Raw genomic sequence first — 19,518 nt, 5'->3', positions numbered from 1 at the left:
CGGACACCTAGTGGCGCCTTATAAATAAAAATTAATAATAATTTTGTTGCTTGCTTTTCAAAGCACCTGGATTTGCCAGTAAAAAAAATTAAGTAGTGGTTGTTGATCCATAAGCATCTGATGTGCAAATATACTTAATTTATATTCACTCAATACCTAGGGTAGCTTAAACTCCATATATAGCCCTAGGCATTGGACAAGAGAAGATGGTGTGTTTAGTCTCTTAGAAAAAAAACCTAATAGTTATAATTTAATATTCGTTATACCGCACATCTGAAAAAACAAAAAACAAAAAACTATGGACAGAAAAGTTGAAAAAAGTGATATTTATTTAGTGTATACAGTAGTTCAATATAATTGTAAAATTACTATATAAAACATAGAATATATCGGTGCTTTGTATTTTTCCTCCTGTACATGTATACTGACTTGTTTTATTGCACATATGTTTTCATAAAACATACCTTCCCTTTCACTGCTTTACATTCAGCTTTTCAATAAAGGGAATAATATGCGGTTTTCAAAGGGAAAAAAAAAAAAGTATAGTAAATAAGTTATGAACCCACACCTGAGGTGTACTTGTGAAAAATATATTTTAAAAAAAGACTTTTTACACAAGTCATGACCCCGTGAACCTTCTTTAACCTTGGTTTTAGGTCTCTCGCATTCATTATATTTAGCAGACAAGGTTAGATGTATTAAAAGGGTCTTCCAAGATCCGGTCCAACGTCGGAGGCCAAACACTATTCTGAAGAACGTACATCTGTAATTTATATTTTCTGTACTCTATACATTTGGTTTCACGATCTTCATTGAAATATAGTTCTGCAAATAAAAAAAAATAAAAAAGGATAGCGATCATGAACATTATTTATGTACATATTTATTGATTGGTGACAAAAACAAAAATATGTAAAAACACCTGCAATTATAAGAGATAAAAATCAATAGCAACACACACACTTGCATTTTAACAGTTTACTTGTTATTAATAAATTGATCATCATTTTGTATTGCAGACATTACAAAAGGGGGGGCTTAGAACTGTACGAGTACACATTTTGTTTTATATACAAGAAAATAATAACAGCTTTAAATAATAGGATAAATCAAATAATAATGATTATCCATAAGATATTACAGACACTACCTTTAGAAAAATATGTATACATGAAAGCATAAACCATTGTTCTCATCGGCCTCACCAGATGAGGGGTGGGAATATGTGATAACCAAAGTTACTACTAAATATAAAAAAATGACATATTAACTCAATTGATTAACTGCAATATAAAAAGTATGGTAACACACAAACCTACCGGCAATGAATACAAGAATATTCCGAGGAACAGGAGTACGATCAGCAGGACGATGATGCCAATGAAAATCCATTTAAATCTGCGCCACACAATGAATTTCATTGTCTTGCATGGGTTTGTGAACCAAAGGAAGGAGGTATCTGGTCGGCTGCATATTGAAAGAAACAATATTAATCACACTAACAAACAGCAAGAGAGAAAGAAAGAGTTTGGTACTTTAAGCCGGGGAAAATAATGCGATTCAATTAATAATTAACTCTACGTGAAAAGAAAGGAGCTATAAGCCTGTGAACAGGGAAAGCAAAGATTTAAAATAAAGGAATAAAAATGCAGGACTAAGAAGAAGGGAAAGAGCCAAATCAGAAAATGATAAAGCAATCATAGATCGTTGCCAAATCAGAATGAGATGCCGACCCCAATTGGCAGAGGATCAAAAAGGAAGTATGCCATTCTCAAACACCAATGAAAAAAAGGTCTCACTTTGGTGGGTCTAACTTGGGATTCATGTTGGGTTCATCCCGTCCTTTGCCAGCTGGCCGTTCTTCTGTCTCTTTTTCATTTAAAACTTCCATAGTCAGCTCAATTTTCCCCTTTTGGCAAATGAAAACAAGTTCACGGCATTTCACTAAACACCTTGTTCTGATTGTTTAGAAAAAATAATGCATTCTAGCCAAGTATCAATCTTTCTCATGCGCTCTATCCGGTCATTGTGTGTTAAAAGCAGCTGTGGTAGATAAAATGTCAACAATGCTAACTAGTCTTTAAGTGACATAAATTGTTGTCTTCAATCTTTTAAGAATGGCAGAAATGTGTAAACAGTTATACAACTATGTTATCGCTATAGCGTACAGCTTCCATTTACACAGAGGTTTACAAGTGTAATCTAATGTGTGCAATTATACAAGTTACCAATGTATTGAAGTTTATAGTACAAAAAAAACAGATCTAAAAAATGGTCATAATTAGTCAATGATGTAAAAGAAGAGATCATTAAAATGTAAAAGGAAAAACTAATATACCAATATGAAAAGTCTCATTTTCCACAATGATCAGTGTAATTACAACTAAAACTAAAAATATATTCAATTTTACATTGCTTAATTCACCTGAAAACAACTTCCTTTACAAGGACTGCAAGACTAATACAGCAGTGGTCTCCTGTTAGGACAAGCCTTTCTCAAACTAAGTACAGGATTGGTCATGCGTTCATACACTTGACATTATATGAACTCTTTAAAAAATCATAAGTATCAAATGTTAAATCTCCTGGGCTAAATTGTCAATTTTGTAATATTCCAAGCCTCATGTTAATATCTTTTAAAGATTGATCAGTATAAATCACATTTTTATTATACCATTTGCTTTTATTAAACATGTTAATATAGAATATGGTCGAATATATGGATTATACTACTGGTAATTGGTCAGAAATACATACTTTTATCCCTTAATAAACACAAATAGTCAACAAATTAACTAATTATTTTCATTTTACTTATAAAAGGTTTGTGCTTTTCAGTGAATTCTATTCCATATGCCCACAAGAATTATCTCCTACAAACTGCTTAAATGGGATTTTGTACTTGCCATTAAATCATTCCAATGCTGTAGGTGAACACAGATGATGGGTTTGGACAAAACAAAAAAAAATAAAAACAGTCTTCTCTCCCTTGCAACAATCTGCTCCCTCTTGTTTAGCCCAACGAGAAGACAAAACCAAGAAAAGAGCAGCAAGGAGAGAGGCCCCGTGTTCCTGGGTGACCTGGTCTGTGCATATGGAGAAAATGGGATTTTTGTTTTGTATTTACTATTAAATCTGTAGTGGGGGGGCAGAGATTATGGGATGTCCAAAAGTCAATCTAAGGATTTTTCCCCTACCATTGAGTAACAGACATCTGGAGGACTTTTCCAGAAAAAAGGAGTCTTAACAAAAGTCCACCTTCTAGAACTTGGAAAGAATACGTAGTGATGGCCAAGTGGCCAATACGCAAGCTTGTTTTGACCAAGCCCTGTGCTGCACAAACAAGAGAGTCTGATAGAATAGCACCGGTCCCATGCCACAGAGTAGCCATCCAAATCCAATTGGTTATAAACTAGCGGGTGCTGCTGAACCCTTTCATGTAACCATTGAAACAGGGAACTCCTAGGTCCTGGAAATTATGAAGTAGAAACACCAGAAGATCTTTCTAGTGGGGCCCAAACATCTTCAAGATCTTCAAAGACCATTAGGTACCAATAACCAGAGTCTGGTAACTCAAAGTCTTTCCATTTGCCCACCACTGGGATGTAGATGATTAGGGTGGCCATCACAGCTCTCCAACCTTTGCAGGATTCAAAATGTTCCCATTATAGCTCAGGGTATACAAGTGCCTCTCAAAGGTTAAGCTAAGTTATTAGAGTGTCTGGATCCTGATGGCGTGGACATCACTTCTGAAAGGTACATATAAATGGTCTGATTTCAAAGACATTGATTGGTATGGAGAACCTCTGAAAAAACCACTGCCTTTGAATTTGGTTGTGAAGGTCCTGAAAAGAATAGATCCTACACTTGATCTTGGCCAAACGGCAGAGAAAGCTTGGATTGAATTTACTGTAGCAGGGAGGGGGCCTCAAGCTTCTTATCTCAATATTTTGGAGGAAAGCAGCCCAGACTAACCAGTACCGATGCCGATTAAGGATGTGGGGAGGGGGCTTACTGTCTGTTTTTTAAATTTATTTGTATTATTACCCAGTGCACCAACAGTCCACACCACCCATCTTATGGGTGATTGTAAGCCATGACCCTCATAGGAGGTGTGGAGGGGACTATCACAGGCTCAAGAATGCTACCAAGAACCTACAATATTACAGCGATACATTTTGCAGCTTGTCCAACTAGTGACAGCATAACGCTTTCTCCGTCTCATAACAGAGGGTTCCATTCAGAAATTGAGGATAGTTAAAGGTGGACACATCTGGAGAAACTTGTGTGATTATCAATTACGGTACTAGACCTTAACTATGCTAGTATGAATATTCTACCAGGTGGGCACCTGATTCCTAAATAAATGCGACTCTGGTCATTCGCAATTTGTGGAAGCCTCAGTATTTTGATTTCCCCAACGGAAGTTAGTGAACAGATACTGTACATACATATTGGCTTCAGTACTGGAATGGGAATAAAACGCAGAATCAATTTGTATGCTTACAGCCAATATACGTTTCCCATCCTTTTCGGCATAACACGGCCACCACCCTTTCATGGATTTCTGTTCGAATAGAGAGGCGACCTTTGAGTGTTTGGTCAGGTCGGTCATATCCAGATTGCACTTTTCTGGGCTTTTTGCTGGGATTATCGTGCGGTGTAAATCAAGTTCGACAAAACCTAGAGAGAGTGTTTGGGTTAAGTTTTATAAATCATAATCCTGTAAGCTTTTTATGGCCAATACGTTTTTCAACAGCTGACTTTTACATTGTTCAAATATAATTCTTGATGGCACTAGAATATTGGGTGATGGGCTAAACACATATTCCCCTATTGGTTGATAACAGCCACACCGCACATTTTCAAAGTCAAACTTTCAAGCTCTTGTCAAAATTCTTTCTTCCTATAACCTGTTCCAACTCAGCCTTATGCCATTTGCTCTATTCTCCTACAGTTCAGCAACACACATCATCACGATGCTTCAAACATCTATAACTTACTCTCATTCTCTATAAGCTGCATCTTCTCTGCCTCAAACTTCTCAAATCTCCTCTGCACTGCCTGTCTTCCTGGTGGCTTGCCAACATTTGTTCCCCCCTAGTCTCTTGTATGTTCTCCCTCATGCCTGCCCCCTCCCCCCTCCCCCCCTATTTCTTGTAGCTCATCTGTCCCTCCTTGTCTATCCTCTGTTGTCCTGCATAACTGGTTCTAGTTGTACTCCCTTCAGACCTGTGATTGTAGGACCACCAGTGAGGACAACTATCTGGTGAGGTCATCACATGGTGCTCCCAATTCTAAAAAGGGAGAGGAAAATGATGTCATGTACCCCTAAAGCACCTGGACATGGTTGCGGGTGCTACTGCAGCACACCGATTTTGGATTTGGATCCTATAGCTACTATTTACGGACACAAAAAAAGAAGGAAAAAAGAAACCTGAATTAGGATCTGGAGCATCTTGCAAAAGTTAATAAAGTACAATAAGATCTACGTCCTGAATACAGGGCTTTAATTTGTGCTGGGACACAGTTTTGGGCAATTCTTAGGCTTTAATGTTTAAAGGTAATTATAGATGCCCTTCCCGCATATCAGTTCCACTTTATTTATATACTGTATACAAATTAAGCACTGACTATACAGATATATCACTATAGAATGCTTACATTCTCATAGCGAAAAACTGTAGTTTCTATAGGAGAATTGCTTTGCTTCAAGAGTTTGCATAAATCTTTATTTTGATACATTTCTAGATAAAAGATTTCTGTTTGTCTTCATTTACCCAAAACACATGACCACATCCCTGAGCTTTGAGCATTTCCCTAGACATTTTACTAGAGATACATTTCGATTAATGCCATCAGAACCTCTTTGTGGTAGACCAGGTCAAACATCCACACACTAGCAGGTTATTGTCAAAACAATAATTTTGGTAAAAGCTTTCTCTGACTCAATTAGTACACTAGTAAAAGTGTCTTTTTGATTTACGACCTTCCCCCTAGAGAGCCTCGCCTTCCCTCCTGTAAGCATGGAGAACATATGGCTTGCCGTACATGTATTTTAGAGACGCCAATGGTCAGATTCAAGGCCAGTTGTGTCTCACTAATGTGAATCACATGACTCACCTGGTTGGCTGTTGACAAATTTAAAAGCAGGCTTTGATCTTAATAAAAACTTAAAAAGTGGTAATTTCATAAAATAAGAACCAAACCAATGGCATTAAGAGGCATTGTCGCTCTGCCTGACCACCGAATCCCAACAATTGAGCATCATATCTCTAATCAGCCTTAAATCATTTGAGAAATTAAAGCACAGCTGGGCACATAACATTCCCTGGAAAGCGGGGGGAGACCTCTGGAGATTAATCTTAGCTTTAATTCTTCAAGTTCTTTTAATGAAGTGTATTGGGGAAATGAATCACAAACATCAATGCATCACAATTAAAACCTGGAAATCCATACCTAAGTAGTCATCCAAGGAGAATTTGTCATTGTCCCAGATTTGAAGTAATAGTTTTGGTGGTAGCTTAAATTCCGTTTTATCAAGGCTCCAGAAATGTTCCTGAAATTGTAAGATATCAGAGAAGCTGTAAAGGAGGCCAAATATTCTGTTACTCTTATTCTGATTCTTGCCAATTGTGCTTCCAATGATCTAATATGTCACAGGTCCCCTGGCAATGGAACAGTCCAACTCGCTATATATAAAAGGACTACTACACCTAACCCACATTTTAGGACCTATCGAGACATCACAGGGAGCTGGAAATAGCTAGTTAGCAATGGCTCATACAAATGCAAATGTAGGCATGGAATCTTATCAGGAGATCCAAGATTCAGGAATAATCAGAAAAGAAGTAAAAAAACAATTGTTGCTTCTTGGCGATATTCACACACATTATGACCGAGCACCTCCTCCTACAATGGCTATGCCATCACTGCACCTCCTCCTACAGTCACTGCACCATCACTGTACCTCCTCCTACAGTCACTGCACCATCACTGTACCTCCTCCTACAGTCACTGCACCATCACTGTACCTCCTCCTACAGTCACTGCACCATCACTGTACCTCCTCCTACAGTCACTGCACCATCACTGTACCTCCTCCTACAGTCACTGCACTACACAAGGCAATGAGGAGGACAATGCACATGGGTACAAGTGCATGCTAGTACTTGTGCTGTCACAAGTGTGCAATATACATGATGCCCCATCAAGAAATAATAAGTGTTGCCCCATCATAATTATTTTCCAATTAAAATATTGTTCTCTTATTTTAATTCTGAAATATTACTCCCTTATTTTACATTTTAAAATATTGCCTTATATGCTTGCCCCAAAATTCATAATTTAATGGTTCCTTCTCTTATGTTATCAATGGCAAGATAGACCTTGCTATTTGACCTGTCTAGTATATCAGAAGCAGGTCTAAGAAAAAAACATGAGAAAAAAAAACAAAAAAAACAAAAAAACAACTTTGGTTCAGTTTAGACATTTTTCTAATCTCCATAAATTGCTGGACATCTGAGATTTAACCCTCCAAGCTGGATAATGCATTTGGTGGTTTGGAGGTGATAGTCACCAGCGATGTGCGACGGGGTAGAAAACGGCAAAAAAACAGCAGCTTGATACATTTCCTGAGTGTTTAAACAACATAATAAGATAAAAAATATATCCAACAAAAACATATATAAAATCATGGACAATAGTGGGATTAGAAAACATACTAGAGCTGCAATACATGTTAGTAAAACATACTGATATAGTGGGGGGTGGTTGTGGTAACTTGCGCACCTCCAATTATTTGGAAATATTGGCTCCTTTGCTCATAATCACTAATTCAAAAAGCAATTCCTTGACCCCAAAAAACTAGTCGTCACCTAACTGCCCACCAAGCCTCCAATATTGTAGGTCACTGGTAGCAACAGTTATGATGGAGAGTTATTTGCTGTATGTTCGGACTTTAGAACATTATGGTCGGGATGGGATGGATTAACAAAATATATAAAAGTTTTTCTGTACTTAACCTGTAGCTTTCACTTGGCTTTAATAACCAGCACTAGGAAAACTGACAACGCTAAAAGTTTAACTTTTAAGGAAGTCTTGAAACTTCTGCAGGAGTGAATCTCTACCGCACAGAGGAATCTGGTGTTTTACGCTCAACATATTTAATACAGGCACGACAATGTATTAAGCACCCACCTTTTTAGAAATAACACAGAGCTGTTCCGCTGGAAGATATTCAAATGGGAAAACAAATCGCCAGTTAAAGTTTCCTTCACCGTCCAGTGACCGATAGTGCACATCTGTTTTCTGCTTATTTTCTTCATTGCCAGGAATCCAACTGAAAGTAATATGCAAACATATTTGGGTTTTATGTGACCTCCTTAACTAGAGCTTTTGGTACCATCCAAAAAAAAAAAAAAAAAAAAAAAAGGGCTGTAGTGATTACAAACTATGAGCGTGTTTTACCAAGAAAAGCGTCGAGTGCAGGCTTATTTCACATGCTGATCATCTCAGACCAGCCATGAAATCAAGTAACAAGTGTAGGAAGCTGAAATCTTTAGACGCAGGATTGGCTCGGTCTCCGATTGCCCATCTGGTGCTCATTTAGTGAAAAGTAAATACAACAAAGCACACGCTGCAATTCAAAGAGTGGGTTCTGGTCCTTTGCTTTCTAACTAGTTGTTTTTTTCTACTACAAATCACCTTTACAATTTACATATTTCAAATTAAGGTACATTTATATAGAGATCCTTTTTACTGTTGCAGAAGGACCTATGGAGAAATCAGGACCCCAACAAAAAGAAAATCTGAGCAGAGACGTTGAGTGCCTGTAATGAGATTTGAATGTCCGAGCGTCATCAGTTACTATACTAAAATATCTCAGGCACAATACCCAAGTAGAGGCCCAGAGGAATACTAGAGGACTATACCCAACGGATACAGGTATGGGTGCAAAATAACATTTTCAACAGACGTCATGTCCTTTAATTATATTGTGTTGTTCATACATTTAAAAAACACATTAATAAAATATTTATTAAATGATGGCAGGCTCAAAATTGTGTTCTGTGGGCATCGGGTTCTCTTTCTTCAGAGGTCTTTCTGGTGCACAAAGAGTAGGTTTGGGGGACGGGGGTAAAGACTCTCACTATACAGTTCTGGATCAGCTACTTCGAAAACTAAGGAGCCCAGGGGGTAAATTTACTAAACTGTGGGTTTGAAAAAGTGGAGAAGTTGCCTATAGCAACCAATCAGTGTTTCAATAAAATAGTTCAATCTATATAGGCATGTCAAAAAATAGGATCTTGACTATATATAACTTAATTATTTGGGAGGGGGGGGGGGGGGCAGATGATGAATTAACAAAAACATAGATAAACTTACCCTTTGACATAAATATCACTCATCTCTTCCCCAGTAATACTCTTCTCATCCAGCAAAACATCTTTAGTATTCCAAACAATCACACGGAGGACATAACTAGTGACAAAAACATTATAAAATGACAATCCGTGTGTACTCATGCACTAAAATCATTGCACGATACAATATGTAGAAAACTCTGAGAATGATACTGTGCATAAACAAGAGAAAGTGTACTATGCAGAAGGACAGCATTAAAACCAGACACATTGCCATAGATAAATCCTTAACCACCCCCACCCCCAGGTCTTTACAAATGATTATAACAAATTGATATCTTTTCAAACACATGAAAATGACCAGGGGGCAGACTGGAACATTGTGGTGATATGTTGAAATTGACCAGAACAGTGCGAGTGTTCTACTCTACACGGACAGGTTTCTGAATAGCACCCGAGTAATACTATGAAATTATAAAACCACTTTGTATCTTTTATGCATCTTGCCAATACCAGAGCTTTATAAAACTTACTTTTTTGCTTTGCGGGGTGTGATATTGAAGGGTGGTCCTGGCAGACCCATGCTCTTAGGGAAGACATCAACCCACATCTCTATTTTTCCCTGCATGAAATTAAATGAACTCAATGTATGGAATGTCAGGTTAAATAGAGTAAATAAACTGTAGTGTTGACCTGTTATAATAAAATACAATTTGGAAAATTTGCTCTAGAGAGTCATCACCATTTATTTATATAGCGCCAACAATTCCGCAACGCCGTACAGAGAGAATATTTGTCATTTACATCAGTCCCTGCCCCATTGGAGCTTACAGTCTAAATTCCCTACTAGTATGTTTTTGGAGTGTGGGAGCACCCAGAGGAAACCCATGCAAACATGGGAAGAACATACAAAACGCCACACAGATAAGGCCATGGTCAGGAATCAAACTCATGACCCCAGCGCTGAGAGACAGAAGTGCTAACCACTGAGCTACCCGTGCTGCCCACAGCCGACACAAGAACTGAATTCATACAAAGGCACATATCACACTAGGTGCCGGGAAGCGCTAGCTGCTCACCAGGGAAGGAAATGTGCAGGGGCCATCGTGTCATCCTAGAACGCTGTATGGATTACAGCAGAAATACCAATCCAACTGATAAAGTCACTGTATGCCCAGTGCTATAAAGCACTTGTGATAGTTCAGGGACCGCAATAGTTAAGATACCTATAAATAGTGATCGGCGTGAGCCAGACTTACTTGTGAGAGGTTTGGCTGGAAGGTGCTATATAATGTCCGGGTTTCGACATGTTCTGGAACAAGCCCTTGGCCTCTGAGCACATGAAGAGCAAGTCTCTCCTGGGGGGTTCCAAGGTGCTGATGTATTTTTTTGTTCGCTTCTAAATAAAACATTATAACTTGTTGTTAATAAGGTTTTCTCTGAAAACTTATCTACCTGCAAATATCCCTAAAAAAGCAGATTAGAAAGATTCTAATTTATCATATTCTATCTATTCATGTCCGTTATTGGCTTTACACGTGTACATGTACTAAAGGTAACATACATGATCTGAGCACATGGTTTTGATACATTTTCAGATGAGTCACTTACGTTTTATGAATGAAGTATGCCAGTGTTATAAACAAACCACCTCAAATTGGTGCATAAATGTTTTGTAACCCATAGCAACCAGACATTTGCTGTCATTTTTAAACCAGAGGAATGAGTTGGAATCGGATCGCCGAGTGATACTGTGAGTTACAAACCCTTTTGTGCAGGTCACAACGGAGCGCTTTTCATACATGTCCCCCATGTGTTCTTTTTAAAATACATTTTAATGCACGTTTTCATCCGATAAGAAGCACATAGATTGTTCTCACCCTATAAACACAAGATCTACAAACAATAAAATGTACTAAATAGCTAAACGACTAGAAAGTGGTCTTGAATAATTGTAAACTATAGTATGAGGATTAGTACTAAGTATCGGGGTCAGGGGACCAGCTCACCCAAATCTTCCAGTGAGTACTCCCGCCCTAAAAAGCTGACTTTATTTCCATTCTCTGAGTACACGGGTGGTGGGGCTCCTTTTAAACGGGCAACGTTCTGCAAGATCTGAGTGGGTTTCAGCTGATCCCTCCACTGATTTATCCCAGATCTGTAATGGGAAATAGAATATTAACAGGAAGTTAGTGAATGTTCGAGGCAACGGCAGATGTTTAGATGTTCTTACCATTATGTTCCAAGTAAAACACCCACATAAATACATAACAATTATTACTTTGAAATATATAATTAGCTTAATAGGAGATATCCTTTGAACATCCCATTCTACTAAATTAGTGAAGTCCTTCCAAGATGGTCTCCAGTCCTTCACCCTGGAGCACCGCAGACATCAGGGACAGCAGGAGCAGCAGATACAGCCCCATCGCCTCTTCTAGCCAACATGACCACACCATACAACATAACAGACACCAGGGGGTAAATGTATTAAGAAGCGATTCTGGCACATAGACGATATTCAGCAACTTTGCCGGACGAATTTAAAACGGCAATGTGTTTAAAGGCAAGTTTTACCTATTACAAAACACTAATACTTCTAGTATAGTGGGAGGTTGGATGCATTTACTCTGAATTTAGGACACTGAAGAGGAATATCCTGCAATGCAATAGGAACGATGACATCCAGTGCCTATAAACAGAGCCAAAACATCCATTAAGCAACCTAGGCTCCTGCATAGGGCCCTGTGGGCACAGAGGAGCCAGAAATACTTAAACTGTTTGTGTGTGTTGGGGCAGCCGAGACATGAAGGTCCAAACCGTTAACTTGCCCAAGACCCATGGGGTCTTACTCAGGCTCTGAGAATCAGGTAAATATTAGAGGCAATGGAGTATTTAGTGTCAACGTCGCCCTTGATATCAGGGATATTTACTCTTTAAAATTAGTAATTATGCACCCCACACAGTCCTATTCCTCTCTCCAAGAACCCCCTCAGATATTTTTACAGTGCAGGTTAACAGATGCCAACTGGCAAAGAAAAAACTAAAGTGAAACTATTGCTGCCCTAAGCAATTGGCCTGAACGGTAAATCCAGCTCTGACTATAGGCAGTCCCTGCATTCGGCAAATCATGCGATAAACGGACTGATGACTCATGGAGTTGGAGCAGGACTGTTATTTGCAGACAAATATTCAGAGACTTACAAACAGTACGTCTGTGGCAGCCCACAATGACTCCCAAACCGAGAAAGAAATCTGTTTTCTAAGTCTATTTTGGTTTCTCCGACTTTTTCATCCCGTGTCACAGCGTCGTAATCGTACACGGAGATCTTCAGATCTTTTTCTTGGGGTAAGAAGCAGCTCAGCTCATACATTCTGCAGGAATAAGGATTAAGGAACTTAGTTAAAGAAAACATGTTTAGGTTACATATATATTTTCCAAGACCAGGCACAGGATTTTTTTTCCTACTTCTAGATTTTTAGATCTGTGTTGCAGCCAAAAGCAAATTTACCATATGATCCAAAGGATAAACAACTTGAAAACTGGTAAAAGGATCTGGAACTATAATTATTACAATGAATGTATGAAGCAAGGACGGCTTATCAGGATCCTACTGCAAGGACTGAAAGGCTGCAGAAATACTATGGGGAAAGAGAAACATTGAGGACATTCAGACCCCAACAAAGTATATTCGTGGGGGGACCATGAACAATGATGCTGCCCGTAAGGCAAGCTTTGGTAGGAAAGAAGATTGAGGTGCGGGACTGTCGGAGCATATGGGAGACATTCCTTACCAAATGTCACAAGTTATTAAAAAAGTACTTTGTATTTAATTTTTACTTTGTGAACTAAACGCAAAACTAATTTACCAGCTGTACTCCGCTCTTGCCTATTAAATGAGCTGACAGACCTAATGCAAACATCAATATAATTGTAGAGTGTAGAGTAAAACTCCCAACCTTAGCACAACAAAAGAACTTGTACATACTCCGCTATATTATATATATATATATATATATATATATATATATATATATATATATATATATATATATATATATATATATATATATATATATATATATATATATATATATATAATATATATCTCCATATCCTTTCTGTAGGAAGTAGACAAACTTAGAATATGGATATTTTGGTGAAAGGCAAGAAGCTGAGCTCCCCCCGTCCCCTTTCATCACTAAAAATGCTGCTCTAGCTCCTGAATTTTGGGAGCTAACTTAACACAGGTGGCCTGTGCATAGGTGCGGAATACACTAAGCGGCAGCTTTCCTCCAGCTCAATGCATAGGTCAGCAGAAATGTGTCAACAGAGGGATGGTGAATACTGAGAGTGAGAGGACATCAGGACTGGATTACATGTAGAATTTTATTACAAAGGTGGAAATGTGTGAAAATGGAAGGAGCACAGCGAGTCCTGTTAGAAGCAGAAGGGCCAGACCCTATCTCCAGGATCTCTGATAAAAAGCCTGTGTGTCCTCCCACAAAGTCAGGTATACGCATGTGACTGCGCCACTTACACACCCTTACCCCTTGTAAATAATCCTATCCCTCCATCTTGCCCACAAATCTCTGCGCTCCTCCAGAAAATCTAGTTCCGCAAACTGCAGAGTTGAACTTCTGTGGTTCGCGAACAATCTTCAATGAGAACTTTTGACTATAGTTTTTGGTTTGTTATGAAACTTCTGGTTTCTAAATAAATCCACTATGAATGTCTCAGAGAAGAGGTAACGGGAAGAGGGCAGCTCTCTACAGATGTTAGTAGATTAAGGATCTGCAAGGTAAGAGATCAGCTAACCATCTGTACAACAGCAGCTGAGGTTCTAGACCTTGGCCAAGCTGTGGTTCTCCAGATGTTTGGAGAAGTACATATCCAAGTAGGTTGTCTAATGTGTGGAGCACTTGGGGAGTTAAAATAAAACCGCTATTGTATACATGTCATGAAGGTAAACTTCGAAATAAAGGGAGAAAGCAGATTCCCACATTGGCTATAATTTTTCTTCTTAGCAGCTTAAAATAGCCAAAGCACAGTGACATATGCAGAAGGTGCTAAACATGATTCCATACCTTCCAAACACTGGATTCAGAGTATTAGGTATATAGTTATCCCGATCTTCAATCACTTTCTTACTCAAAGTAATCTTAATGTAAGGATCACACTAGAAGCAAACAAAGTAACACATGCATCAAACATTGAAATACTTGTACAAAAATGAATTGCATATGAATGAAATAAAAAATATACACACACACACACACACACACACACACACACACATACATACACACATACATACACACATACATACACACACACACACACACATATACACACACACATATACACACACACACTATATTGTACTATATATAAAATATAGTTTGTAGATCATGTAATAATTAGTGAGTGGATAACATCAGATGTAAATTTCTCACCAGCCCATTGTTGTCCTTCGGCTGCATATCAATCCCTCTAACAATGTAAATGCGGACAATGCATTCCTGAGATCCGCTATCAGGCAGCTCGCGGAACTGTCGTGGAGGGGAGGGGATGCTGGAGTCATCCGAGAGAGGGTATATACGGAAGGATCCCTGTAAGCAGCGACACCATTATTTTATTTATTTTTTAGACTTTTTTCCCCCCCCATTATATATTGTTACATAGAAAAGATAAATATGCTGCAATTAACAAGGATAGAAAAAAAAAATGCAATATCACTTGTTTATCCAACATTCTGACCATGTCTAAAACAATGGGCGATATATTTTGCGGAAAAAGAAAATTCAGATTTGGATGGTGATCCCTCTAACCCGACTGGTACCTACTATGTTCAACGTGGTCAGGGGAGGCGGTTCTTCCTCCTACCATCTGGTTGTTGATGGACGAGGCTACTCTTGAGGAGTGAGAAGAGTATACCCTGAACCGTGGCAGACAGTAGGGTACTCTCCTCTAAGCAAGCTTTTTTTTTTTTTTTTACAAAAAGTGTCACCTTTGGTACATTCCCTGGAGATTTAAAGTTCATCTTTTGATGCCAGATTTTGTGTGTAAGAAGATTGGTCACCGGGCACTTCTGTGTGCCACAACTACAAACGTCTAGCTCTGACCAGAAACCGCCTACCTTAAATTCTCCAACAACCGAGGGATCGTCATCCTCTTCAGACTTCCCTCTGTACAGTTTAAAGGTCTCGCAAAAATCTGTTAGTCCACGAAATTCTGGAACCTCTTCCAGCTCACAGTTGTACACCTGTAACAAGGCCAGCAGGACAGTATTCAAGCATAATACTCCCAGAAGAGTACATAGAACAATTGAGTGGTTTGGGGATGGTCTATTCTACTAATATGACAACAACCCTGTCTGAACACTACTCAGATGCATAGGCAAACCGAGGGGGGTTTCCTAGTGCCTGGAAACCCCCCTCCAAGCCTGAGGCACTGTATAATTGAGGTGGCTGGACCCTGCCCCCACTTCACACGGCTCTGCTTGAAAAGGGAGAGCTACGTGCACCTAACAGTAGTCCACGCAGCATTGTCCATGTATATTATGGGGATAGGAAGAGTTGGAGAGCAGCCAAGCACTGTCTAAAATTATAGCCACGCCCTTATGCATGCTGGGCACGCCCACTGGCGGCGTGGCGTGGAAATCCCCCTCTACAAATTCTGCGTTTGCCCCTGAGATGGGTAACAAAAGGAGAAACAAACACACATAAGGAGGTATAAAAGAAGAGAAGAAATAAGGGAGGATAGGGAACATGATATGGAGAGAGAGGAGAGGACGACTCAGGAATCAAAAAAGTGTCACAAAAGGGCATAGTCTAATCACACTCACAATTACAATGTCCGTCCTTTGTACATACTTACCAACTTTAGAAAGTTGGTTTCCGGGAGCCTGTCGGGGGAGGTGGGCGTGATGAGGGTCTGGGCTCCAAAATGCGTGTCATTTTGAACCCGCCCCGTGATGTAATGACGCAAATGCGTCTTTTGACAGCGGGGGGTGGGGCCCAGTGAATCGCTGCGTTTGGGACCTAATTCTGCCCACTTCACTGGGCATTTCCTAGTGAAGTGGGCAGATCCGAGATTGCCACACTTTCCCGGGAGTCCGTGAGGCTCTCGCAAAATGCGGGAGTCTCCTGGACATTCCGGGAGAGTTGGCAAGTATGCCTTTGTAGGTGCACTGCATTGTAAAATGATTGTGTCCAACTAAAATAATTCATTTTGCTGCAGGTTGATTACAAATATTAAATACTTAAAAGGCAATTATTACTTTAAGAAGATGTAAATCCATTTAAAAAGATTAAATCAATGCTATTTTTACCTTTAAAGTGTCATAACCTTTCTGCAAGTATTGGCCACATTTTTCATGTTCCCCTATTGAGGAATAGTATTTGCTCCACCAATCAACAACTTCTTCTTCCTGTTGAGAAAATAGGAATGGATAAGACATGTGCCTACAGGTACATCTGTTGAACTTCTGACATTGTTCTGCTTTAAGTGGGACTCTTGTTAGAGGTAAAGGTTGCCACCTGCTGGATATAATACAAGTTGCAGTTCTACCTGGTTGCCTCAGTTATAAGCCAGTGTTTCTCATGCTGCTCCTCCTGCTCCCTGAACAAGCTATGTTTTGAGGATTTCCTTACATTGCACCAGTTACTACAGACTGTTCTAGTGATGTCACTCATGGCTGATAAATAGGCTACATTCTCCAGAATGGCTTACTCCACAAAGTGCTGTTAACTGTCTGTTTAATGTACCTTCTATATACATATATGTACATATGTTCTGGTCACTTATCTTAAATCCCCCCTATTGTACTGTTTTATTCTTTGTCTTGTTATTGTATTGTTTATAAACCTTATTTATGAAAGTAAATAGTGTTGTCCACTTTAGGTTCTACAGACTAGCATAAAAATTTAGAAGGTGATGCAAATACAAGAATTTCCATTGGCCCAACTCTTCTTAAATGCTCCATACCTTGATTATAGGTATTATATTGTGTAATATTATATATCCATCTATCTATCTATCTATCTCTATATCTATAGCCATCTATATCTATCTATACAAATCATGTCCTAGTAAAGTGTACAAACTATATTGTAGATACAGTACTACATATACAGCTTGAATGGTAGGACCCTGCCATTATTATTATTATTATTATTATCATCATCTATTTGTTAGGCGCCACAAGGTATCCGCAGCGCCGCACACAGTACTAACAGTAGACTATACAGGGTGAAACCATACAGAACAATGAACAAAAAGTACCAATACTTCAGAAACTCCGGCTAGTCATATGCAGTAAAGACGGAGCGGAAGAACCGGTATGGAGACAGGAGGGGAGGGGGGGCCCTGCTCATACGAGCTTACATCCTAAGGGAGGGTAAACAGACCAGGCACAAGAGGAGCCAGTTGAGGCAAGAGGAGAGAAGGGAGGACGAGCTAAAGGGAGGAGATGGGGGTTAAGTAGATGGTTGGTAGGCTTTGAGGAAGAGGTGAGTTTTGAGTGCACGTTTGAAGGAGCACAGAGTAGGAGAGAGCCGGATGGAACGAGGGAGGTCATTCCAGAGAAGGGGGGCTGCACAGGAAAAGTCTTGGATTCTGGAGTGGGAAGAGGTGATAAGGGTGGCGGCGGTCGTTGGCCGAGCGCAGGGAGCGGGCAGGAGTGTGAATGGAGAGGAGGTTAGAGATATAAGGGGCAGTAGAGTTGGAGAGAGTCTTGTAAGTGGTGGTGAGGAGTTTGAAAAGGATTCTGTAGGGGGAAGGGGAGCCAGTGTAAGGCGAGGCAGAGGAGGAGTGGCGTGAGAGGAAGAGGAGTCTTGCGGCCGCATTGACTATAGAGCGGAGGGGGGAGAGACGGGAGTGGGGGAGGCCAGGGAGGAGGAGGTTACAATAGTCAAGGCCATCTAGCGGTCATAAGTAAGGCAGGGCGGGAGAATATTTAAACCTCTTACAAGCTTGGATTATATTAATTGACATGGAGGAATATTGGAAGATCTCCTGCATTTCTACCTGCTGTGTCTCCTGCACAGGAAAATGGCTGCCACTCTCTATAAACAGGGACAGATGTCGTTACAAAATAATTTTCCTCTAGTGTTTCCAATGTGTTTGTGTAACATGTTAGGAAATAGATCTGTACTACAAGAAAACGTCCGCCGATTTCTAGCAGACTATTGTATCAAGCCATTTCTTAGTTTTCACCCAAGTGTTTCCTCAGGATAACTGACCAGTAAAATTGTCCTGCACACAGAACATACGTCTGTGTGTCTGTCTGTACCTCTGTGTGCGCCTGTCTGAGTGTGTGTCTCTCTCTCTACCTGTGTACGCCATAGTTGCCTATTCTCACAAAACACTGAGTCCTCCGAGAAGGTAGGCTAATCTCCTGGAACTACCAGCACACTATAATACAAATAAAAAATAAATAAATAAATAAATAAATAAATAAATATATATATATATATATATATATATATATATATATATATATATATATATACACACACACATATATATATACATATATACACACACACATATATATACATATATACACACACACACATATATACATATATACACACACATATATATATATATATATATATATATATATATATATATATATATATATATATATTTTATGTGGATGTTAAAATTTGATAGTTAAAGAATTTAGGGCCAATTTATCAAGCCATAGCAACATGATAAACCATTTATCACAGCAATAGAATTTTTTGTTTGTTTCGCTTTGCTCTATTTATTCACGGTGTTCTACAAGCAATTGGGCCCCCATGCTTCTGCATGGGAGAACTTGTAAAAGTTGTGTCCATGCTGGCTATAACCAACCAAATAATAATATAATAAAAACAGTCAGTCCTCCTATACTTGCTGCCTGTGTCGGTGTGACACCCGTACACAAACCCCAAATGCCAACATGATGACATTGAACAGGGGATTCCTGCTCACTGTTTATCTTCGGTCACTTTTTGAAGAAATATTCCATTTCATTGAGGCGCACTTTAGGATTATGTTCCAGCGCACTGTATCTGAATATCTGCATAATTATAAACATAGTCAGCAGATAAGAATGACTTGGTCTGCCTAGTTTTACTATAATCCCCCTTCTCAATTATA

At 39.2% G+C, this 19,518-nt stretch overlaps 1 protein-coding gene across 5 annotated transcripts in view; it reads right to left on the bottom strand.

The window, feature by feature from the left end:
* Window positions 1-311: 311 nt before the first annotated feature.
* The window catches only part of MYOF (myoferlin), a 128,861-nt gene continuing 109,654 nt past the window's right edge, over window positions 312-19,518 (bottom strand). For 4 of the 5 annotated variants that reach the window (XM_075216128.1, XM_075216131.1, XM_075216130.1 and 1 more), the window contains 15 exons: window positions 16,700-16,798; window positions 15,506-15,631; window positions 14,823-14,978; window positions 14,454-14,545; window positions 12,570-12,740; window positions 11,375-11,523; window positions 10,625-10,764; window positions 9,899-9,987; window positions 9,388-9,483; window positions 8,200-8,341; window positions 6,460-6,559; window positions 4,508-4,683; window positions 1,800-1,909; window positions 1,320-1,467; window positions 312-825 (listed from right to left, as the gene is read on the bottom strand). In XM_075216128.1, the coding sequence (XP_075072229.1) occupies window positions 787-825; window positions 1,320-1,467; window positions 1,800-1,909; window positions 4,508-4,683; window positions 6,460-6,559; window positions 8,200-8,341; window positions 9,388-9,483; window positions 9,899-9,987; window positions 10,625-10,764; window positions 11,375-11,523; window positions 12,570-12,740; window positions 14,454-14,545; window positions 14,823-14,978; window positions 15,506-15,631; window positions 16,700-16,798 (1,833 nt within the window). In that variant the 3' untranslated portion in view covers window positions 312-786. The remainder of the gene's footprint in view (window positions 826-1,319; window positions 1,468-1,799; window positions 1,910-4,507; window positions 4,684-6,459; window positions 6,560-8,199; window positions 8,342-9,387; window positions 9,484-9,898; window positions 9,988-10,624; window positions 10,765-11,374; window positions 11,524-12,569; window positions 12,741-14,453; window positions 14,546-14,822; window positions 14,979-15,505; window positions 15,632-16,699; window positions 16,799-19,518) is intronic. The other variant, XM_075216129.1, reaches the window with a different exon arrangement.

Source organism: Mixophyes fleayi, chromosome 6, assembly GCF_038048845.1.
Source record: "Mixophyes fleayi isolate aMixFle1 chromosome 6, aMixFle1.hap1, whole genome shotgun sequence".
Lineage (NCBI taxonomy): Eukaryota > Metazoa > Chordata > Amphibia > Anura > Limnodynastidae > Mixophyes > Mixophyes fleayi.
This window is presented reverse-complemented; position numbering and strand designations above follow the sequence as displayed.